Below are 18,644 nucleotides of genomic sequence, written 5' to 3' on the forward strand. Positions count from 1 at the left end.
GTGGACTCGGTATTGAAAGGCTTCCCATATCAATCACTAAAAGTTCACCAGAAGTTGTGCAATGAAATAACTTTAACCTTAATAGCCTAGGACACAGTATTTTGCTCCTAGTTCTCTGAAGTACTTTGAAATTCATTGATAGATAAGTGCACTAGAAAGACATAACGGATTTTGAACAGTCACCCATAAAACACACCTGAAAAGACATGGATATGACAAATAAACCATAAGTCACCCAACAAAGTGAGAATTTAAAAATACAGAAGTTTAGATTCCAAAAAAAAGGGAGGACCTGATTCATAAGAAATGCTATGTAAGGACAGATGCCTTTTACCACTACGGAATTGCGCATTGTCATTTATCCCTGGTAGAGTGCCTCTGCATTCACGGGAAGTGCGACCACCGAATAGACAGCGAAGGGATCTGTCTCCCTGGATCGTGCAGAAGTGGGTACACGGGGAAACTCTGTGATACGCAGGTTGTTCCCTGCGAGCCCTCCCTGCAGCTCTGCCATGCACACGCAGACTGTCAGCTCAGCGATGGTGCAGTGAGGTAAGTCAGTAACTCGCATCTAATTAATATTAACTCTGCTGCAGCTCTTTCCCATTTGTTTGATCAAAACAGTGCCTTGTAGCAGTACACAGACATCAGCCACTGAAATACTGCTATGCAGCAAATGAGCATAAACATGCACTGCGTCAACCTTGAGTTGCATGACAGTGATTAAGACTTCTCAACACCCTATGCTGTACCTTATATTTAACACTGATAAGATAGATGCATACAGACCGGACCCTTGTTCAGAAGGCTGCCTTCCTACATCTACAAGGGCTCTTAGGAGCCTGTTCTTTCTAACCATTGCTCAGTGAATTAGGAGTTTGAGCCTTGCTGAAAAAAAAAATGAAACTCTCCAGCAGTCTGGGGACAGATAGTTCACTCTGATCAGGTCAGGCAAGATTCACATGCCACAACACCATGGATTTCAGCACAGGCTCTCCAGTCCTGACAGGACCGGTCACAAAACTCTGTCGCTGCTACAGCTGCCTTGCACTTGCCTCACGCTCGCCTTCACGTGCAGCAAGTTTGCCTCTTGCCGCAGTGTACTCACAATGAGTCACTGCAGAAAGCAGAATGTGGGATGCTACACAACTTGAGTGCTTAAGACATTCCCTCCAATATGGGTTAATTTGGGGTAGACCCAGGGAAACAGGGGTCTTATTGTCTTGCATGCGTTTCAGCGAAAGCGCTATCTTCTGTGTCACTGAAAGAAAGAGCAACCCCAGCTCATAATTAATTTAGAGCTATTAGCTCACCTTTGCAAAGGTCATGAGTGCAGAATTAATTTCACTCCCCATCTTGTACACAGAGAATGGATCCCTGATTTGACTTCATTAACCCAGTCAATATTTTGGAAAAAAATCCATAATGTATGCATTTAGGCTGTTTGCATCACGAATCCAAGGTTACCAATTTTAAGCTGCCTATAAATAGCACGTTACAGTGGAAAACAATCTCTTCCCTGTACAGCTGCCCTGTCGAGTTTAACGCCTCCCTCCTCCTCTTGTCTCTGTAGCTGTGTTTGCAAACCTGGCTATGAGGGAGATGGCACGAGCTGCAGCGAAGTTGATCCTTGTGCCGCTTTAAACCCAGGTGGCTGCAATGTCAATGTAAGTACGTGCTTTTCCCACAGAGCCTGACACCACAGAACAGGAGGCAGTAACAAAGCTTTGGCCAGAAACTCGTGCAGAAGCAAGTCTCTCACAATTTTCACTGCGGTTTCAAGCTCTTTCCCCAATAGCGGCGTTGCTATTGCTTAGATAAGCCTTACACCCAAAGCCAGATGCCACCTAAGTGACCTGAACAGATGCCTCTGCATCCCCTCCAGGCCGAGTGCGTTCGGACAGGCCCGGGAGAGCACACATGCGTTTGCCAGGTGGGATGGACAGGCGATGGAAGGGACTGCTCAGCCATCAACAACTGTCTGCTGCCCACCGTGGCAGGCTGCCACGAAAATGCCACCTGCATATACGTTGGGCCGGGTCAGGTAAGTCCTCTCACATTCACTGCCACCTTCGGCACCAGTCCCCACCCATTTTACTCTGTTGGTGCTTCCTACCCTGTTTTCTTCCCCAAATTCTCCTCTCCCTCCCAGCCAACAAGTTAATTTCCACACAGTGCTCTCTACCCGAAGCAGTCTCTCCCAGTTCCTATGCCAGCGCTGGCTCTCTCCCTCCCATGTGGTGGTGTTCTGGCAGCAAATACTTTTTACTAAGTGCATTAGTAGATGTCAGGTATAAAGGTCTTCTGGAGATATTAATAGGTGTCATTCCACCAAAGTCAGAGGAGCTACACAGAAACACAGAGAGACTAATTCACCACGTCTAGAGTATGCACACTATTTTAATCATTTTAATGAATTGCTGTGTTTTATTGAAACAACAGAATGACTGCAAGTGTAAGAATGGATTTCACGGGAATGGAATTGAATGCACACCCATAAACTCATGCCTGGAACAAAATGGAAAATGCCATCATCTGGTGAGTAATTAATCATTCCCTGAACAAAGTGTTCAGATACATATCACAGCTTGCCTCCTGCGCACACCATAGCATTTCCTTACCATTTCAAGCCTGCAATTTCTGTCTGAGTTGGAACAAAGCTTTCCAAGCAGTGCTACAAGCACCAAAAATGCTATGTGAACCACATCAGTATGGTACGTGTGCTGAGGACAGACTGCAAGGGCTGCTCCCAATTCTGCCATGCAGCAGGACTATCTTGAGCCTGGAATAAACAAACACTGCTTCTCTACCAGCAATTACAATGTGGATGTAATAGTCTGTTGAGATGTTTACTCAAGTCACACACCCCTATGCAGGCATCTATCAGCTTTATCAGTAGCTGCATGTGTTCTGCAGACCTGCAGGCTCTGCTCTGCTCCGCAGTGCCTGCAAGAGCCTCCAGCGGGACACAGGGACAGAGCTAAAGCAGAGAGAACTGGGGAGCCAAGGATGGCTCTGCCACAGTCGAGTGAAGGAACAGAGCCCAGTTTATGCAGGGAGGAAGTAAGAAAGGGTAGAGCAAGGGTTTAGTTTCCTATAGACTTGGTGCATGGTGGGCAGGTGATGGAGTTAGTGCCCTCAGCTGGTGGAGTTTCTCCTACAGGAGGGAGAGGACATCCAAGGAAGATGGTACAAAGATCCTCTGTTAAGTTCATGTCTGTATACCAATGGGTTTCAGTAAGAGGCTTTACAGGCCACCCTTGCGCTTGAGCAGTCTCCTGAATATATGACAAATCTTCTCTCTTCCTGATTCAAAGGCAACTTGTCAGTTTGAGTCTTCACGTGGCTGGGAGTGCGTGTGCCCAAAGGGCTACCAAGGAGATGGTAGAATATGCTATGGAAGTGCTGCAGATGTAAGTAAGATGGTCACCTTGTCTGAGCACAGGACCTCCTGCACAGTTCTCACACTGGATCTTAACCAGAGAGACAGAAAAGCCACTATAAACAGTTAGAAAAATATGATGCCCACCAGTGCTATCTGCACACAGTGTTTCTGCTGGAGACGCTTGCCTGATACAAAAATGATTTGTTGTGTTTAAAATCACAGCTTGGAAAGGGGCCTAGGGGATCCGAGCATATTTTTTTGAGACAAATTGGAAGATACCAGCCCCAGAGGCCTAACGTGTAGAAGTGCTAAGCACTCACCTCCCAGCTCTGCTGAAGTTCTGCCCTGAGCACTCTCTCAGTGGAAACGGTCGATTTATCGTGTTAAAACAAACTATGCTGACCAGAAGGCAAATAAAACCAAACCAAGTAAACTGGTGAAATAATACTCATTTAACAGCATAGGAAAAATGAAAGTGTCAGCTGTCCCAGCCATTGTCAATAATCTTTCATGGCTCTTAGCACTGTCTGCCGTCCCTGCTCGTACCACCATCTATCTGTGTTCGAAGTACTGCGGCAGAATAAAGGCCCTCCACTTGTAGGATGATATGTAAGGGGCTGTACAAATACCAAGAAAAACAGCATTCTTTCTTTTCAATTAATTTTGCATTGAAGAAAAGCTTTAGGTTTACATTCCCAGAACATTAACGTTTAGCCTGAGGCCAGTACACATTACGCACCAAGGTCAGGTACACACAATACACCTAAGCAATAGCTGGCCTGATTTTCAAGAGTTGGTAACTCACCATTCCCATTACCAGAAAGTATCAATACTAGAAATGCACGAACATCCTCCCTTTTCACACACACTGAAAATCTCCTCCTTCATGTCACATCAGCCAGGCCAGACACAGCAGGTTATGCCACAGGCTACAGCAAGATTACTTTGGTACAGCTAGTTAGAGCTTACTTACTCATTGCTCTTTCTTTCTGTTCCTAATCAGGAGTTATCTACTCTATCAGAAGCAGCTGCATTTAACCAATGGGTTAATGTAAGTACATGTCATGGTCGATTTTTTTTTTTTTAGTATGTACAGGTTTGCAGAAATACATGAGCCTTTTATCCTTTAGAAATAAGAACCTCACAGCAATATTCCCGTGACACACCAGAGGCCCATGCTCTGGGGAGACAGAGTGCCTCTCCCACCAGTCATGTCAAGGTTGATCATCTGGTTCCCTATTTCTGTGTGAAAACCCAAATTCTGATTCCAAATTCAGGCAAATGAGGAAGCTCCACAAGCAGAGCAGCAAGTTACAAGCCCACTCTCTGAAGCAGGGGACTACGTAAGCCATGACTGGCTCTGTACATAAATACACTTCAGTCCAAACGACAAGCAGTGGGGTACAAGCAGAGCCTGAATATGCCAAGTGGCTCCAAATTTCCTCATGCAATAAAACTACAGAGGGAAGACAATGCCTTACCCTTCCCATTTTCACCAAGCCCTGTGCCAGGAAAATGCAACCGTATGGCTGGTCAGCGTGCTGCTGCCACAACATGCGAGGATGAAAAAGTTCAGTCCATGTGAGCTTGACTGAGGCGGAGAACATGAAGAAACAGATTAGCTTGTTTGACTTCAGATTAAGGAAGAAACAGCAATTTAGATAAAAAAAAAAAAAAGTAGTTCTAGATCAATTTTAACTGTCTACTTTTTATTTTCACATGCTGTCATCTGTTACTAGGGCAGCAGTAACATTAGAGGTCCTACTCCACTGTGGTCGGCACTGTATGAATAAAGATCAAAACCAGTTTCTCCCACAAAGAGCTTAAAACCCAAATATAAAAAGTGTATAGCAAATACACGGCAAACAGAAAGGGGTATGTTAATGAACAGCATCAGAAGCAGAAGTCACAGCATATTGGCTGCTTTCATGCTTTTCAAAGTTAGACAGCTCGGGGATCGTTAAAGCACACAATTGCAACAGGGACCTCAGGAATCTGCTTAAAAGAGAGGCCAGTGTGGCTAATCTAAATCAGCCATCTTCCTGGCCTGGGCTCAGGCTGCAGCACTAGACACTGCGTAGAGAAACTAAGGAGGTTAAAGAAATGAGCACAATAGGAAAGGCTGTTCAACTGCTAACGTGCTTTTTAGATAATGAAGCGGGGGGGGGGGGGGTGTGGAACTCAGGGAGCAGATTCTGTATAATCTTGAAGCAGGGATGTGGAAATTTCTGCTACACTTCAGAGAAATGGTATCCCTTAAACTAAATAATGGTAGCTACAAACATGAGCAAAATAGGGAGGTATATCCATCTGTGGAGTTTTTAACTTCATAGTTGAGCAGGAATGTGATGTTTACCACTTTTCTTAACCAAATATTTTTCTTGCTGGTCAGGAAGGATGAGAAAGGAAAGTCTGTTGCTATTTCTATATTTAAATATTTGGAAGGTAACAGTGATGATGGCTAGAAAGAAAGATGATCTTAACTGAGACAAAATTCCCAGCTATTTAAGGGCACCGATTCCCTTCTTGACTTAAAACCCAGTATGGGTATTGAAGGACTATCCAAAACAAGTCAACTTCCAGGCAGTACACCAGCTGCAAAAAGGTAGAACTCAAGCTCATACCACTCCCTCAAGTTTTGCAGTATCAAAAATGGCAAGTTGTGGAGCCTGTGATAAGTTTGGAGAACCACATCTTCAGCAAGATCACATTCAAATCTTTAACTCTTTTTTCTGCTCCACAAAAAAATCCACACAACTGGAAAAATCCTCAGCAGTGGAGGCTGTCTCCATCCTTAAGGTAGATAAAAGCATATGGAAGATGAATTAGTTCGTGCACACTACAGAGTCCACATGCCCCATCTAAAATTAGAGCTGTCAGCAGCAAGCTCCACTGCAGTGCTAGTGGGCACAGCTATGCCTTGGCCATCTTGAAAAATCCCAATCATGTTAAATAGTCTTATTCCAAATGGGAACATTGTGTCATGTGGGTTTCTTATTTCATGGTTCATAATCTTTCTATCTATTAAATAGCGTAGAGTGCTCTGTAAGAGCAGTATACTTAAAGTTATCAGTAACCACTAGTGTTTATCACCGTGATTTATTTTCGTTTTAACATTCAAGTGCGTAAAATAGAATCCATAAGACAGGCTAACTTTTGTGGGAGGAAAATTGTGTGTTTCATAATAAGGAACAGTTCTGACCTAAACATTGCTTCTGCCCTTTAAATGCTGGTAATCTATTCTGTAAAAAATAGACACTCATTTACCATTTTTGTACAGCCTGAAGTACTTTTGTTCGAGTCATTGCTCAGTGTAATAGTTTTTCCTCCCCAGGCTGGTCATAAAGCACGTCACATACTCCACCTTGCTAAAAAGTCACCTGCTGCTATTTATAGATCATCCTTAAGATGAATTATTTTACCTTCTTTACTTTCATGCAGGATGCTGAGATAAACTCGGTGTTCTCCACCACCTCAAACCTAACTGTCCTCGTGCCTTCTCTCCAAGCAATTGAAAACATGGAAGAAGATGAGAAAGCCTTTTGGATGTCAAAGAGTAACATCCCAACTCTACTGAAGTAAGTTACTGGTTTGGGGTTTTGGTTTTTTTTTTAATGAATTGCTTTTTATGCCAAAGAAGCCTTTGGTTTGAACCCACCAGTGCAAGACAGCTATTGTAATTTTAAGGGAAGGACACAGGATTCCCCTTCTAGTTATTGTGGTTAAATCTCTGTAGCAACTCCATTGAAAACAAAGGCATTATTCGTACTGTGTCAGAAATGTTTGGAGGCCAAGCTAAGATCAGCACATAGCTGAACTAGGTGTTGTACAAACAATTCCTGCTTTAAACCACCGTTTTAGACACTCTAAGCATATTTATCTTTAAAAAAAAATGAGAAAATACAAAACCTTCACATCCAGTTAATTTCCTTTAGGTATCATGTATTGACAGGAGTTTACAGCTTTGCTGATTTCCAGAATTTATCGTCCTCTGATATGCTGCCAACATCTCTGCAGAGCAACTTCCTACACTTGTCTAAAGAAAATGGGGTGAGATGACCGACAAACCACTGTGGTATCATACACCAAACCCTGACCATCACTGTCACTGACTCTCTTGTACTACAGAACCACACAGACATTATGTACCTGTATTTAAAAAAATACCATGTCATAAAATTACAGTAACAGATCAATTATATTGGGCCCTCTGGAAGAAACATTAACTTGATTTTCTCCACCACTTTACCTAGCTGAAATTTGTCCACAATATTTATTATTTCTAATGCCCCAGTAGCTGCTGCAGATGCTGGACGGTCTTGTAGTCAAGCAGAATCGCAGTCCCTGCCCGGAGCAGCCCGTGTGAACTAATTTAAGACAAAGAGCATGAAGGAAACCCAGTAACTTATTTTAGGGAACAGGGAAGGTAAGAGGAAGCAGTGACACTGCGCACATGTCCACATGTGCAACTTGATAGTCCCAAACCACCCAAAGGTATTTTTAATGGTCAAGAACTACAACTGACAGCCCTTCCCCCTCAGGCTTTTAATTTAGCACTCCATGTTCTGAGGAGGATTTTCTGGAAATACATAAAGCACATTTAAGCACTTCATCCCCATTAATAGAGGGAAAAGTTCCCCTCACCTCCATGACCCAAGGGAAAAATCAGGAGTGGGGTCCTTCAAAGCTGCACAGACACAGAGGACATGAATCAGCACAGGAGCTCATCCTGCCGTGGGCTGGGGGTGAACACACCTACCCCAAGCAACCACCACAGCACGAGCAACCCCACTGCTTTGCCGGTCTGCGTGCAGGGAACAGCACAGAGTCCCAAAGTCACCTCTCCTGCACACAGCTCCCTGAAGGTAACCCAGCCTCTGGTGCAGACTGGCGCGAGTGGGGCCATGGTGGAGCCCCAGACAAGCATTGGGGAAGGTGTGGAAATCCACAGCATGAATTGGTGGGAAAACACCACCCCTGCGATGCAAAAGCAAACCCTCTCTCCTCTCCCTCTTTCAGAACCTCACCCTCGAGGGCGCCCACATAGTGGCTGGTGACATCGCGTCCACCAATGGGATCATACACGTTATTGATAAGGTATACAGCTGCATACGGAGGATTTGTTCCTCTGCACCACAAGCAGCAGAAATTAACAGCTCTTGGAAAAAACTGTTTGCACAGAACAGCGTTTTGCCCTACATTCGATGCTTGCAGCTGCAACAACATGTACACATGTACTGACGTGGGATATCTGCTCCCTTTCCAGGTTCTGACCCCCCTCCGCAGCACCGTCATGCCAAGGCTGCTGGCCCGCCTGGAGCAAATGCCCGACTACTCTATCTTCAGGGGCTACATTATTGTAAGCTTTTGCATCCTTGTAAGAATAGAAGCAGTTCTCTGCTTTGTTTGCATTTGGACTGGTATCAGACCACCAGTGGTCATTCTGATTTGTCTTCATGTGTTTCACAACAGCAATACAACCTGGGAAATGAAATAGAAGCTGCAAAAACATACACAGTCTTTGCCCCAACTAATGATGCCATAGAAAATTACCTAAGGGACAAAAAGTCTGCTACTCTGGTATGTATTACTCACAAGACTTGTCTTTACAACTCAGTATCTCACTCAGTTTCAAGTGGGTGGATTGAGAGGACATAAAAATTGGAAGAGAGATTTGTTTTCCAGAAATCCAGTAAGTTTGGTTTGGTTTTTCACACCAGAGGAGGTGAGGAGGGATAGATCCACCGATATTTTCCTGGCTTGCTGCAAGACCTTAGCTATTTGTTCTGGGCTTTGTCCTTCTCTAGATTAAAACCATGCTGATAATATTCAAGACATTTTATCAGTAGACTCTCTTGGGGTTTTGTTTTTCAAAGATGATCAGAACAGGAATAACACTGAAATTACTTTCCTAGGTGAACAAGTCCAGTCCTCTGTCATCACTGGCAACCCCATCATTAATGCTGCCACAAAATATTCAGACTCTTTCTTAAAACTATCCAGATGCTTGCCCTATCCCTCCTCCAGGAATGCTATTGCCCAGCCACTCTCTGCAGACCATTTCTAATCCCAGTTTACAAGCACCATTGGCCAGTTCCAAGGCTCAGAAAAATTTCTGAAACTTTTCTGGCTAGAAAAATTTCCTTGGGCAAACCCCATTGCTGCTGCCCACTGCCAGGAGCCCCACACCAGGCTCATGTCTGACCCGGCCACCAGTACAGATGTGTCCATCGCACCTCCCCTGCTGATCTCAGTCCTTGTTCAAGGAGATAGTTTATACTATTTTGACAGCACACCTCTAGCCAATTCATATCCCTTTATTCTTATGCCAGGAATATATTTCAGCTGAAACATCTTTCTCTCTCTGGCATTTGTGTCCTGACATATTTACAAGGCCAAAACAGCCTTCTCAATCCTGTCACTCTCCTCCCAAGATAAGCTATCCTTTCCCTGCGTCATCCCAACGCCTTTCTTCACATTTGCTCCATATTGAAACAGCTTTGTTGAATGCGCATATTGAGAGCCACACCTTGCAGAGGATGCTTCACCCATGGCTTGCTCAATGACATTAACACTTTCCTGCCTCTTCCATAAATATTTACGCTGCCACACACTGTCCCTACTTTCATGGTCTCCAATTAGATCCAAGAAGCTGAAGAGCACAGGGTTCAAATGACTTATCCCAAAACATTTACCATCAACCTGCAGACCCAGGGCAAAAGTCCCGCTTGCTGTCTCACCAGAATAATTCACATATGACCAAGCTGCATCTGCTCAAGTGACTTTTGAACACTATTTTCATTGTTTCATGACACATCATAATTTCCACATCACTGTAAGAAGCATTCGTGACAAACTTTGAGAGACACATACAACATCAGTACCATTGGATTTAGGTTACACAAGCACAGAAATCTTTTTCATTTCCACTACTTACCAATGTTGCTTCTGCCTTTCTTCCATCCTCCCAACCTTCCCTGATGTGTCAATCTGACAAAGAAAATCAGAAAACAACCATAAGGTTAAGACTGCCTAAGCCTTACTCTCTTCATGAAACACCTTTGGAGAACTCCGCCGCAGAGGGAAGAGCTCAGCACAGGGAAGAGACCCCATTTCTTGGCCTTGATGAAGCAAGGTTTTGTTCTCACTCTGCTGATGATTAAAGGCAGAAGCGAAGACAGATGAGAGTTCACTTTTCCTCTGAAGCATCCAGGTCAGGAGGATTAAGCAAGGTTGGACACCGATGGAGATTAGCTCTGTCTGAATTTATACCTTCTTGTCTACAAATCTTTCTTTTTCAAATCTGTGGAATCCAAAATAGAATGGGTCCCACCCTAAGAGGTGCACAGACCACTATTTCATGCTGTGGGCAAAGCCAAGCAACATAACAAATCTTGCAACCTGGGGTTGCTTCAAGAGCGAGGAGCTGTACAAACATTCAGAACACGAGGACAGCAGGCAACAGACTTTCCCAAAGCACCTTTTATTGCAAACAGAGCTGCAGCAGCACTATATGTTGGCTAAGCAGCTCCTAAACCCTCCAAACGCTCCAGCTTCTCTCACATCTATAAATTCTCACAGACGCATCCTACTTCTTCCTCCTCCTCCAAGTCATGGAGAGCTCTTGGAGCCCCCTGCTTTGGAACAAGATGCAGAAGCCTTGGGAAGTCCTCACAAAATTTTGACGTGCAGAGAATAATTTCACCACATCAATAAAAAATGAATACATTCTAGCAGTGAGGCATAGAAAACTTCCCAATTAACACGTGTAGCTCTAAATTTATTGACTGAAGATGACCTTAGAGATAAAAAAAAAAAAACCACCAACACAACACACCCTATAAATTACTGTAAGCATTCATCTATAGGTGATATAGGGATTCCCAAATCAAGAAGGAATGGGTACGGTGAAGATTATAAAAGCTTTCATGATTATGCAACTTTTGATGCCAAATGGAGTCATGAAGTTCACAGTCCTAAAAAGTCATCTGACCAACATTTCCCTGAATCTGTCAGCCAGCCCTGTACACCGAAAGAGACACTACCAGGCTCAAGCAAACCTTGTTCCCATCAGTTCAACAGCCTTTCATCCCCCATGGTCAATGAAAATGTCCGTATGACAGGAGTGCAGGCTCTCAACAGTAGGAAATATGAAATAACCTGCCAGCTGGAGAAGCTACTCAGTAAATTCAGGCAGTCTAGGTTTGGCTTACGCTCTTTGAGAAAAGTTATCCCTAATACTACTTCATGCTTTGTTACGTAACTCTGAATTTAATTGTGTGTTTGCAGGATGAAGGCCAAATTCGCTATCACATTGTGCTGGATGAGAAGCTCTTGAAGAACAACCTGCACAACGGCATGCACAGGGAGACCATGCTAGGGTTCTCCTACCAGGTTGGGTTCTTCCTTCACAACGGCCAGGTACTGCTGTCTGCACTTGCTTGAAGAAACAGATTTCTTGCTTTTTACAATCCAGGTTCAACTTTAAACTAAGATGCAGTCAAAAGGAGCTGTACAACCCCTATTATCTTCTGGGACATAATAGCAAAAAAGTTGTCACTCAAATGCAATTCCTCTCTCAAACCTGCTTAATTCAAAGTCACCCTTGAAGGGATCTTTGGTTAAATTTTATTTCAATTGTGCTGTTCACATTTAGCATCGCATTTTAGAAGCTATTGTGGTGGACATCCGTCTCTAGCAGCTACAAGTCTGCATCACAGAGCAGTCATTAATCTGACTTCCAAGACCTATTAGAAACCTGCCTTCAATTATAAAACATTATTTCTATTTTCTGAGGATTTACTCCAGTTTCAACTCTTAGAGCTCAAAGCACTGGGCAAGAAATACGAATTTCTGTTCAACACCACTCATGGGAAAGTCAGGCACAGCAAGCTTAAGCAACACACTCAGTTATGCGGCACAGCCAGGAAGGGAAATTGGTCCTCCTCCTTCTCTGGCCCAGAGCTCCCTCTGGGCATAGGCAAAGGAGAACAGAAATCTTATCACCAAGGCAGTTTCTGCGCACGGCACAGCCTTGGAAAAGCATTTGTTCGTGGAGCTGTTTCTGGTGAGAGCACAATAGGAGTGTGGGGTACCAGTGAGATGATGAAAGTCCTCCTCAAAGGAGCAGCTGCTAGGAAGGCTTCCATGAAGCCCCTCACCCCCTACAGACAGCAAACCCAGCTCTTGGCTTGCTTTAGGCTCCTTCTTCAAACCCTTCACCTTTACACCCTAAGGCGGAAAATGTTGCTTTGCCAAATCCTGGTGGTAAGAAACCTTCAACAGGCTGCACGTCATCTCCTGCCCTCCAGTGCAGTGAAACTCTTAAATGCAACAACTGGGATGTGAGCAACTGCTTGAAGTAAATTATGTTCGTTGGTTTTCCTGAAGTGAGACTTGTACACTACTCCTCCTTTCCCAAAGGAAGCCAGGACAACCTGCTACTGCTCTAGTTGTGATACAGCTACCAAACAGCTCTGCTGCTTTCTAACTCACTGCATTTCTTTTGCAGCTGTTCATAAATGATGCACCTATAAGCTATACAAATGTTGCAACAGATAAAGGCATTATTCATGGATTGGGAAAAGTCCTGGAAATCCAGAAGAACAGATGTGATATTAATGACACCGTGATCACCGTAAGTGGTTCAGTTCATACAAAATGTTTAAAGGCCCATCAGAGACATCTACAGTCAAACACAGCTAAAATGTACAGGATACCTGACACTGTATATCCTAGTAAGGAATGCATGCATTTTCCACAAAAGGTATTCCTACCAGAGTTTAAGCATCTGTTAAGACTGCTTTGATGCTGCAATCGGTGTACTGACAGTCCGGATAAAATGTAATTAGAATAGCACAGGAATAAGCAATTTCTGAGCTGTAAATTTCAGAAAATAATAGCAACGCATTATTCTAATACATCTTCTCAGCCAGACCACTTGTTTATCAAGCAAACAAGTGGGGGGGAAAAAAAACGGAAAATAAGATATTTTTAGTAAGGAAAAATGTTTCTTTTCATTCCAGTCGTAGATTACCACTGCCCATACACATGAACTCCTCGTGCCCTCTGAGTAAAGCATTCTCCCTCTTTTGCTCCTTTTACATATGAAATACAAATAGTTTCACATTCCTTTAAATAATAGGATGTGGTTTCCTCAAACTGGCAGAGAAATATTCCCTTTGTCTTCTTTCCTGAACCAAATAGGACAGCAAACAGGCAGGTACCTCCCTTTTTACGGAGCGTGCAACGAACTAGACAAGGAAAACAAAGTGAGACTTGTGCTTCAGTTAAAGCAAATTTAAGAGTTATGAACTTTCGCAGCTTAATCCTTTTCCTTGGGATACAGTCACATATTTAAGTGTATTTCACTCAAGAGCTTTGCTCTGCCAGGTACTACCAAGGCTTCGCACATAGTCCGTTGTTTTCCCATGGTAAATTATTTTCCCTGCTATGTTCAAATGCAGCAACATACTTAAACAGTCATTTAAGCCTTACTAAAACTAAGCATATATTTAGCTAAACAGAAATAATATTAAGCATTGTATACTAGGTACAATATGTACCTAAGCATTTTGCAGAAACTGACCTCACACACGCAAATGATTCACACACACAGCATAGGACATAGACACATAGACACATTGCCAAGCTGCTATTGCAGTTGTGCCACAGGCAAACTACGTCCAAACTCAGGATTTGCCTCTTGTTGTGCTTTAGATGTGGAGGCCTTTGGGAAGCACTGCTTTAGAAGAGCAGAGCGAAATATCCAGAAGAGCTTTCCTTCTCCTTTCCCTTGGGAGCAGGCCTCCCAAGGGCTATCCCTACAGACCCGCTGGTAGGGATGTTCTTTCTTGCTGAGCAGTCCAGCTACTCTGATCACCTTTACCAAAGGGGTTACCTTGATCACGCACCTTGAGGGCTAAGTTCAGAAATATAGCTGGAAATTATGCATTTTCTATTAAACCACCTGTCTGCAGCTCTACGCAGTCTGTTAACTACCTCCCATTTGTGTTGCTTAAGGAAAAGTGCAGAGTTTGTTCACAGCCATCAAGCTGTCCTCCAGGAACAAAAGAAATAGTAAGTATTTTATCACTAATGCTACTTGCTGTTTTTAATCAAAACTGAGCACAGGTGCATTCAATCCTGTTTTTAATATAAACACCTCTGTTTCAACAAAAGTTATAGTAGTTACTTAACCCTGCTACACGCATTACTTACAGCCAACAGACCCCATCCACCCTGGAAGCAAGAGATCAGAATCAAGGACAGCTTAAAGACAGCTTTATATTGAAAGACCAGTCTCTAGTAAGCATTGGGACAACTGTAGCCTCCTTTAACTGCAAAAGTTATCTCTACCATACCAAAACTGAAGGAGTTGCACATGGTCTAGAGTACGCTTGCTACAGCTGGAACTACAGAAGCAGCTTTTAGCCCTTCAAATCAGAGATGTGCAGAAGGGCAAACTCAACCCGGACCCAACAATACGCTCTGAGCTATGGTCGCAAGAAGACCTGGAGACCATGGAGACTTCGGGTGCCCAGGTCCAACACATGAGAACCGCAAATATTTAGCGGGTCCCTGTCAACCATGATAAGACCTAGAGTTTCTTGGCATCTAAATTTCTCTGGGAAAGGCCCTCTGTTGAGATTATAGAACCATATTTTCCTTTATAATTTTTTAATTTGTTATGCCAGTAATAGAATTCCAAAGCAGATCAAGTTCCATCTACCCAGCTAAAGTAATTGGCTGAAGCACTTGTGAGTTAAATTCAAAAAATATTAACATTTCCTTTACCATGAGCAGCTGGACGGATGCTTATCTCAGTCTCCTAACAAGTGTACAATGAGACCAGCAGGTCTTCTGCAAGCAATCTTTCCCAGCTGTGCCCAGACCTGCAAGATAGTGTTTTAACAACTGTTTTTGCAGAACTTTGGCTCTCAGTTTTCCAAGAACTGGGAAGAACAGGAAATGTGTCAGGAAAAAAAATAAATGTTTGTCAAACTTCAGAAAAAAATGCTGTTCAATTCTGAGCAAAGGCAGTATTAGACACAGCTTTAAAATGCCACAGGGCACAGAGTTAAATTGATCACATGTCTGCTAGCAAAAACCACTTAGCTAATGCATTTTTATTTCTAAAGGTATTGCCTTCATTTTCATTGTGAATGTGTGAGTCCGTGCACGGCATGCATAAAGTTAGTGTCCCATTTTTTAAAACATTTAAAAGTAGGTGATCTGTATTACTCAGAAGTGGAGCCATTTCTCCAATGTGTGTTCAGGCAGGTGAAAAGAAATACTGCGTCCTCTCGGAAAACAACATGAGAATGTACACCATCCAGATTGGGTGCCAGTCAAAGTGTGCCAAAACCATCATTGTGAGTATACTGTTTCTGTCACAGGAAAAGCCAGGAACCCCCTATCCCTGAACTTCACCCACCTTGTAATCCCTGCTAAGCACATGTGGCACGTCAAGGCAGTCCCTGACAATATATTTATAGGCCTTTGTTCTGGAGGCAGCAGAGATTGGAAGGTTAAAGGCTGCTGATGGCTGCAGCATAGGGAGGGCTGGGAGCCGACGTGGTGCACAGGGAGCACAGGTTTGGGAAGGGTAACCCCTTGTCCCTCGCAATCCCGTCCACCTTTCCCTGGCGTGATGGAGGGCACCTGGGTCCCACCAAGGACTTGGGGTGGCAGCCTGAGCCCCGGCACAGTAAGAATTGTGGTCAAAGACCAGCAGAGCTGAAGCGCTGCTAAAAATCCAGATCTATAGTTCACCTCCACCCAGCAGCAGTCCCCAGAGACGATACCCAGCAGCCAGGTGCTTGCTGCCCTGATCCTGACCCTCAGCACGGCATTTCTTGGTTTCCAGACCAGGGAGTGCTGCGCAGGTTTCTTCGGGCAGCAGTGCCAGCCCTGCCCAGGGAAAGCAGGGAACGCCTGCTTCGGAAACGGCATCTGCCTGGATGGCATCAACGGCACCGGCGCCTGCGAGTGCGGAGAGGGGTTTGTCGGCACAGCCTGCGAAAGCTGCATCAAAGGCAAATACGGCCGCAACTGCGATCAAGGTACTGAGCATCCCCAGAACACAGAGGCACCTTTGCTAGCCTCGTCAGACGTTAAAACCTTCCCCTGAGGTCTTCCAACTGTGTCCATTCTAGATCCTGGAAAAGTGCATCACTTTCAGGGTAATAGGCCAGTCTTAAAAACATCGTTAACTCCTTTTCTTTCCCTGTTCTGGTATTTTCCCCCTACTCCCTCGGTTTGGAGATGGTGCCTCCTACTCTGGCACACTCTGGCTTAGAACAGCAACCAGTAAGAATAATCCTCTTTAGCACTGCTTGTTCACCAATGCTTTCCCATTAAAAATGCAGTTTCAGTCCCTGTATTTGGGAATAGGGGGAAGAGAAGCATATTTTTAATTTAGATTTATTCTGTAGCTAGAAGCCAATGGGCACAAGTCAAAGCGTTTCTCGAAATAGTCTAGAGTAGAAGGTGCCATCAGCAGAGGACATCTGGACCATCCTCCTGCCCTTCCTTCCCCTCGCTGCGCACACTGCTACCCTGCCCAGGGACAGAGGTTTCTTCCCACCTCTCCCCACAGCATGCACTTGTGTCCATGGGAAATGCAGCAGCGGGATCGACGGGGACGGCTCCTGTGAATGTGATGTTGGCTGGAAAGGGGTGAGCTGCGAGACTGGTGAGTGTCCCCTCCTTTTTTCTGTGGTGAGAAGTGACCATTTCAGGAAATGCCAGAAGCACAGCTGCTATCACATCCCAGTGCACTGCCAGATACCCAGCAGCTTCCCACATGCAGTGAAATGTGGGTGACACTGCTCTGCTATGACAATTAATCACCGTACTAACAGAGAGACAGCTGAGGTACTGCTCAGGAGACTTAGCTAATTCTCTACCTGTATCAACCTGTATCTGTCTCAAAAGAATATCCCATTTGTTAAGGCTATATATTTTACAGAATTACCTAGCACATTTTGATCCTCAGATCAAAAGCCTCTAAAGTACTTCAGTAAGTTGATTTAGCTATACCACACTGGATATTAAACTATGTTCTTGTTAATACAAGAAAAATTAATTCAAAAATACATCAGTTTGTGTTGGTTTCATACCACTCCTATATCCAATAAAATTATGTTTTAACTAGATGTATTTAAAATGTATTAAATAATTATTTCATAACTTTACATATAATAGTATAAAGTAAAAAAATGTATAAGAACATTAATAGCAGCAATCAATACCTGGTTTAAATTTCCTTAGGAAAAAATAGTAATGAGAAGACCTTTATAGCTAAAAGGTTGCTATATTTGCTATATCTGAGCAACCTTCAATTCCTTTGGAAAATAAACACGTATTTAAACTAATAATGTGCAAAATTCATCAGAGTAAACACAGATAAACTACAACAGAGGACATGTTTTCCTGGTGATATGTTGACATGCCTCTTCCTCACAACTGACTTGAAGTGGTACCCACTGGTCTATACACAGTCTCTATACAGACAGAGAGCGCAGTTGTCTGGTGCAGAACTCGTAACAGGCTCCAGCTCTGCGTGGTGGGAGCAAAAGACTGGGAAACCAGAAGGATGTTGACCCAAAAGGTTCTGATCCCTGTTTCATTTTCTTTTTCCTCTTGCAGAAATCAAAGAGGACGCATGTAACGCTTCATGCCATACCAGTGCTAAGTATGTATAAAATCCACTTATTCGGAGGAGAGGGGAGAAAAAGGGCATCTCTCGCAAGGCAAAAAGCATAGTCCATCTTGCTCTTTACAAAGCCTTCTCAGGAGCACAGATAATGCTCACATTTTCCACCGTAGAGATAAGGAGCAATGTTTATTTACCATATTCAGCAATGAGGCCAAAAAGTTCAAAACATACATGTTAAAAGGGGAAACAATTGGGATTTTAGGGGGAAGAGGAAAAAAAAAAAAAAAGAAAAGGGGAAAAAAGTCAGCAAGACATCCTACCATGCAGCGTACAAAGAAATGGAGCATGCAGCACCAAAGAGAACATAAGAGTAGGGCAAGGCTGATCAGAAAGGTAGGTTTTGAGGTGGGCTTTATTGTCCCCATCCACCACTACACACAGAACTGAGAAATGCCATTGGCACCAGGGACTTCACCAGAGAGCTGCATTTGACAAGAAACAGCTCTCCACATCAAAATATACAAAAAAAGCAAAGTGCTCTCAGCAGTCCAGCAGCAATGCTAGGACACTAACCAGTTCTCAAAGGAGCAAGTCACC

The 18,644-nt window shown here is 43.8% G+C and overlaps 1 protein-coding gene across 2 annotated transcripts in view; it reads left to right on the top strand.

The window, feature by feature from the left end:
- Positions 1-18,644, top strand: part of STAB2 (stabilin 2) — an 87,932-nt gene that overhangs the window by 38,473 nt on the left and 30,815 nt on the right. For both annotated transcript variants that reach the window (XM_075427884.1, XM_075427886.1), the window contains 18 exons: positions 372-552; positions 1,574-1,667; positions 1,886-2,044; positions 2,443-2,538; positions 3,318-3,413; positions 4,389-4,436; positions 6,827-6,963; positions 7,321-7,435; positions 8,405-8,482; positions 8,652-8,744; positions 8,858-8,965; positions 11,675-11,806; positions 12,897-13,022; positions 14,408-14,464; positions 15,664-15,759; positions 16,254-16,449; positions 16,986-17,081; positions 18,038-18,083. In XM_075427884.1, coding sequence (XP_075283999.1) covers positions 372-552; positions 1,574-1,667; positions 1,886-2,044; positions 2,443-2,538; positions 3,318-3,413; positions 4,389-4,436; positions 6,827-6,963; positions 7,321-7,435; positions 8,405-8,482; positions 8,652-8,744; positions 8,858-8,965; positions 11,675-11,806; positions 12,897-13,022; positions 14,408-14,464; positions 15,664-15,759; positions 16,254-16,449; positions 16,986-17,081; positions 18,038-18,083 — 1,954 coding nt within the window. The remainder of the gene's footprint in view (positions 1-371; positions 553-1,573; positions 1,668-1,885; positions 2,045-2,442; positions 2,539-3,317; positions 3,414-4,388; positions 4,437-6,826; positions 6,964-7,320; positions 7,436-8,404; positions 8,483-8,651; positions 8,745-8,857; positions 8,966-11,674; positions 11,807-12,896; positions 13,023-14,407; positions 14,465-15,663; positions 15,760-16,253; positions 16,450-16,985; positions 17,082-18,037; positions 18,084-18,644) is intronic.

The sequence above is a fragment of the Opisthocomus hoazin genome, chromosome 8 (genome assembly GCF_030867145.1).
Source record: "Opisthocomus hoazin isolate bOpiHoa1 chromosome 8, bOpiHoa1.hap1, whole genome shotgun sequence".
Taxonomy (NCBI): Eukaryota; Metazoa; Chordata; class Aves; order Opisthocomiformes; family Opisthocomidae; genus Opisthocomus; species Opisthocomus hoazin.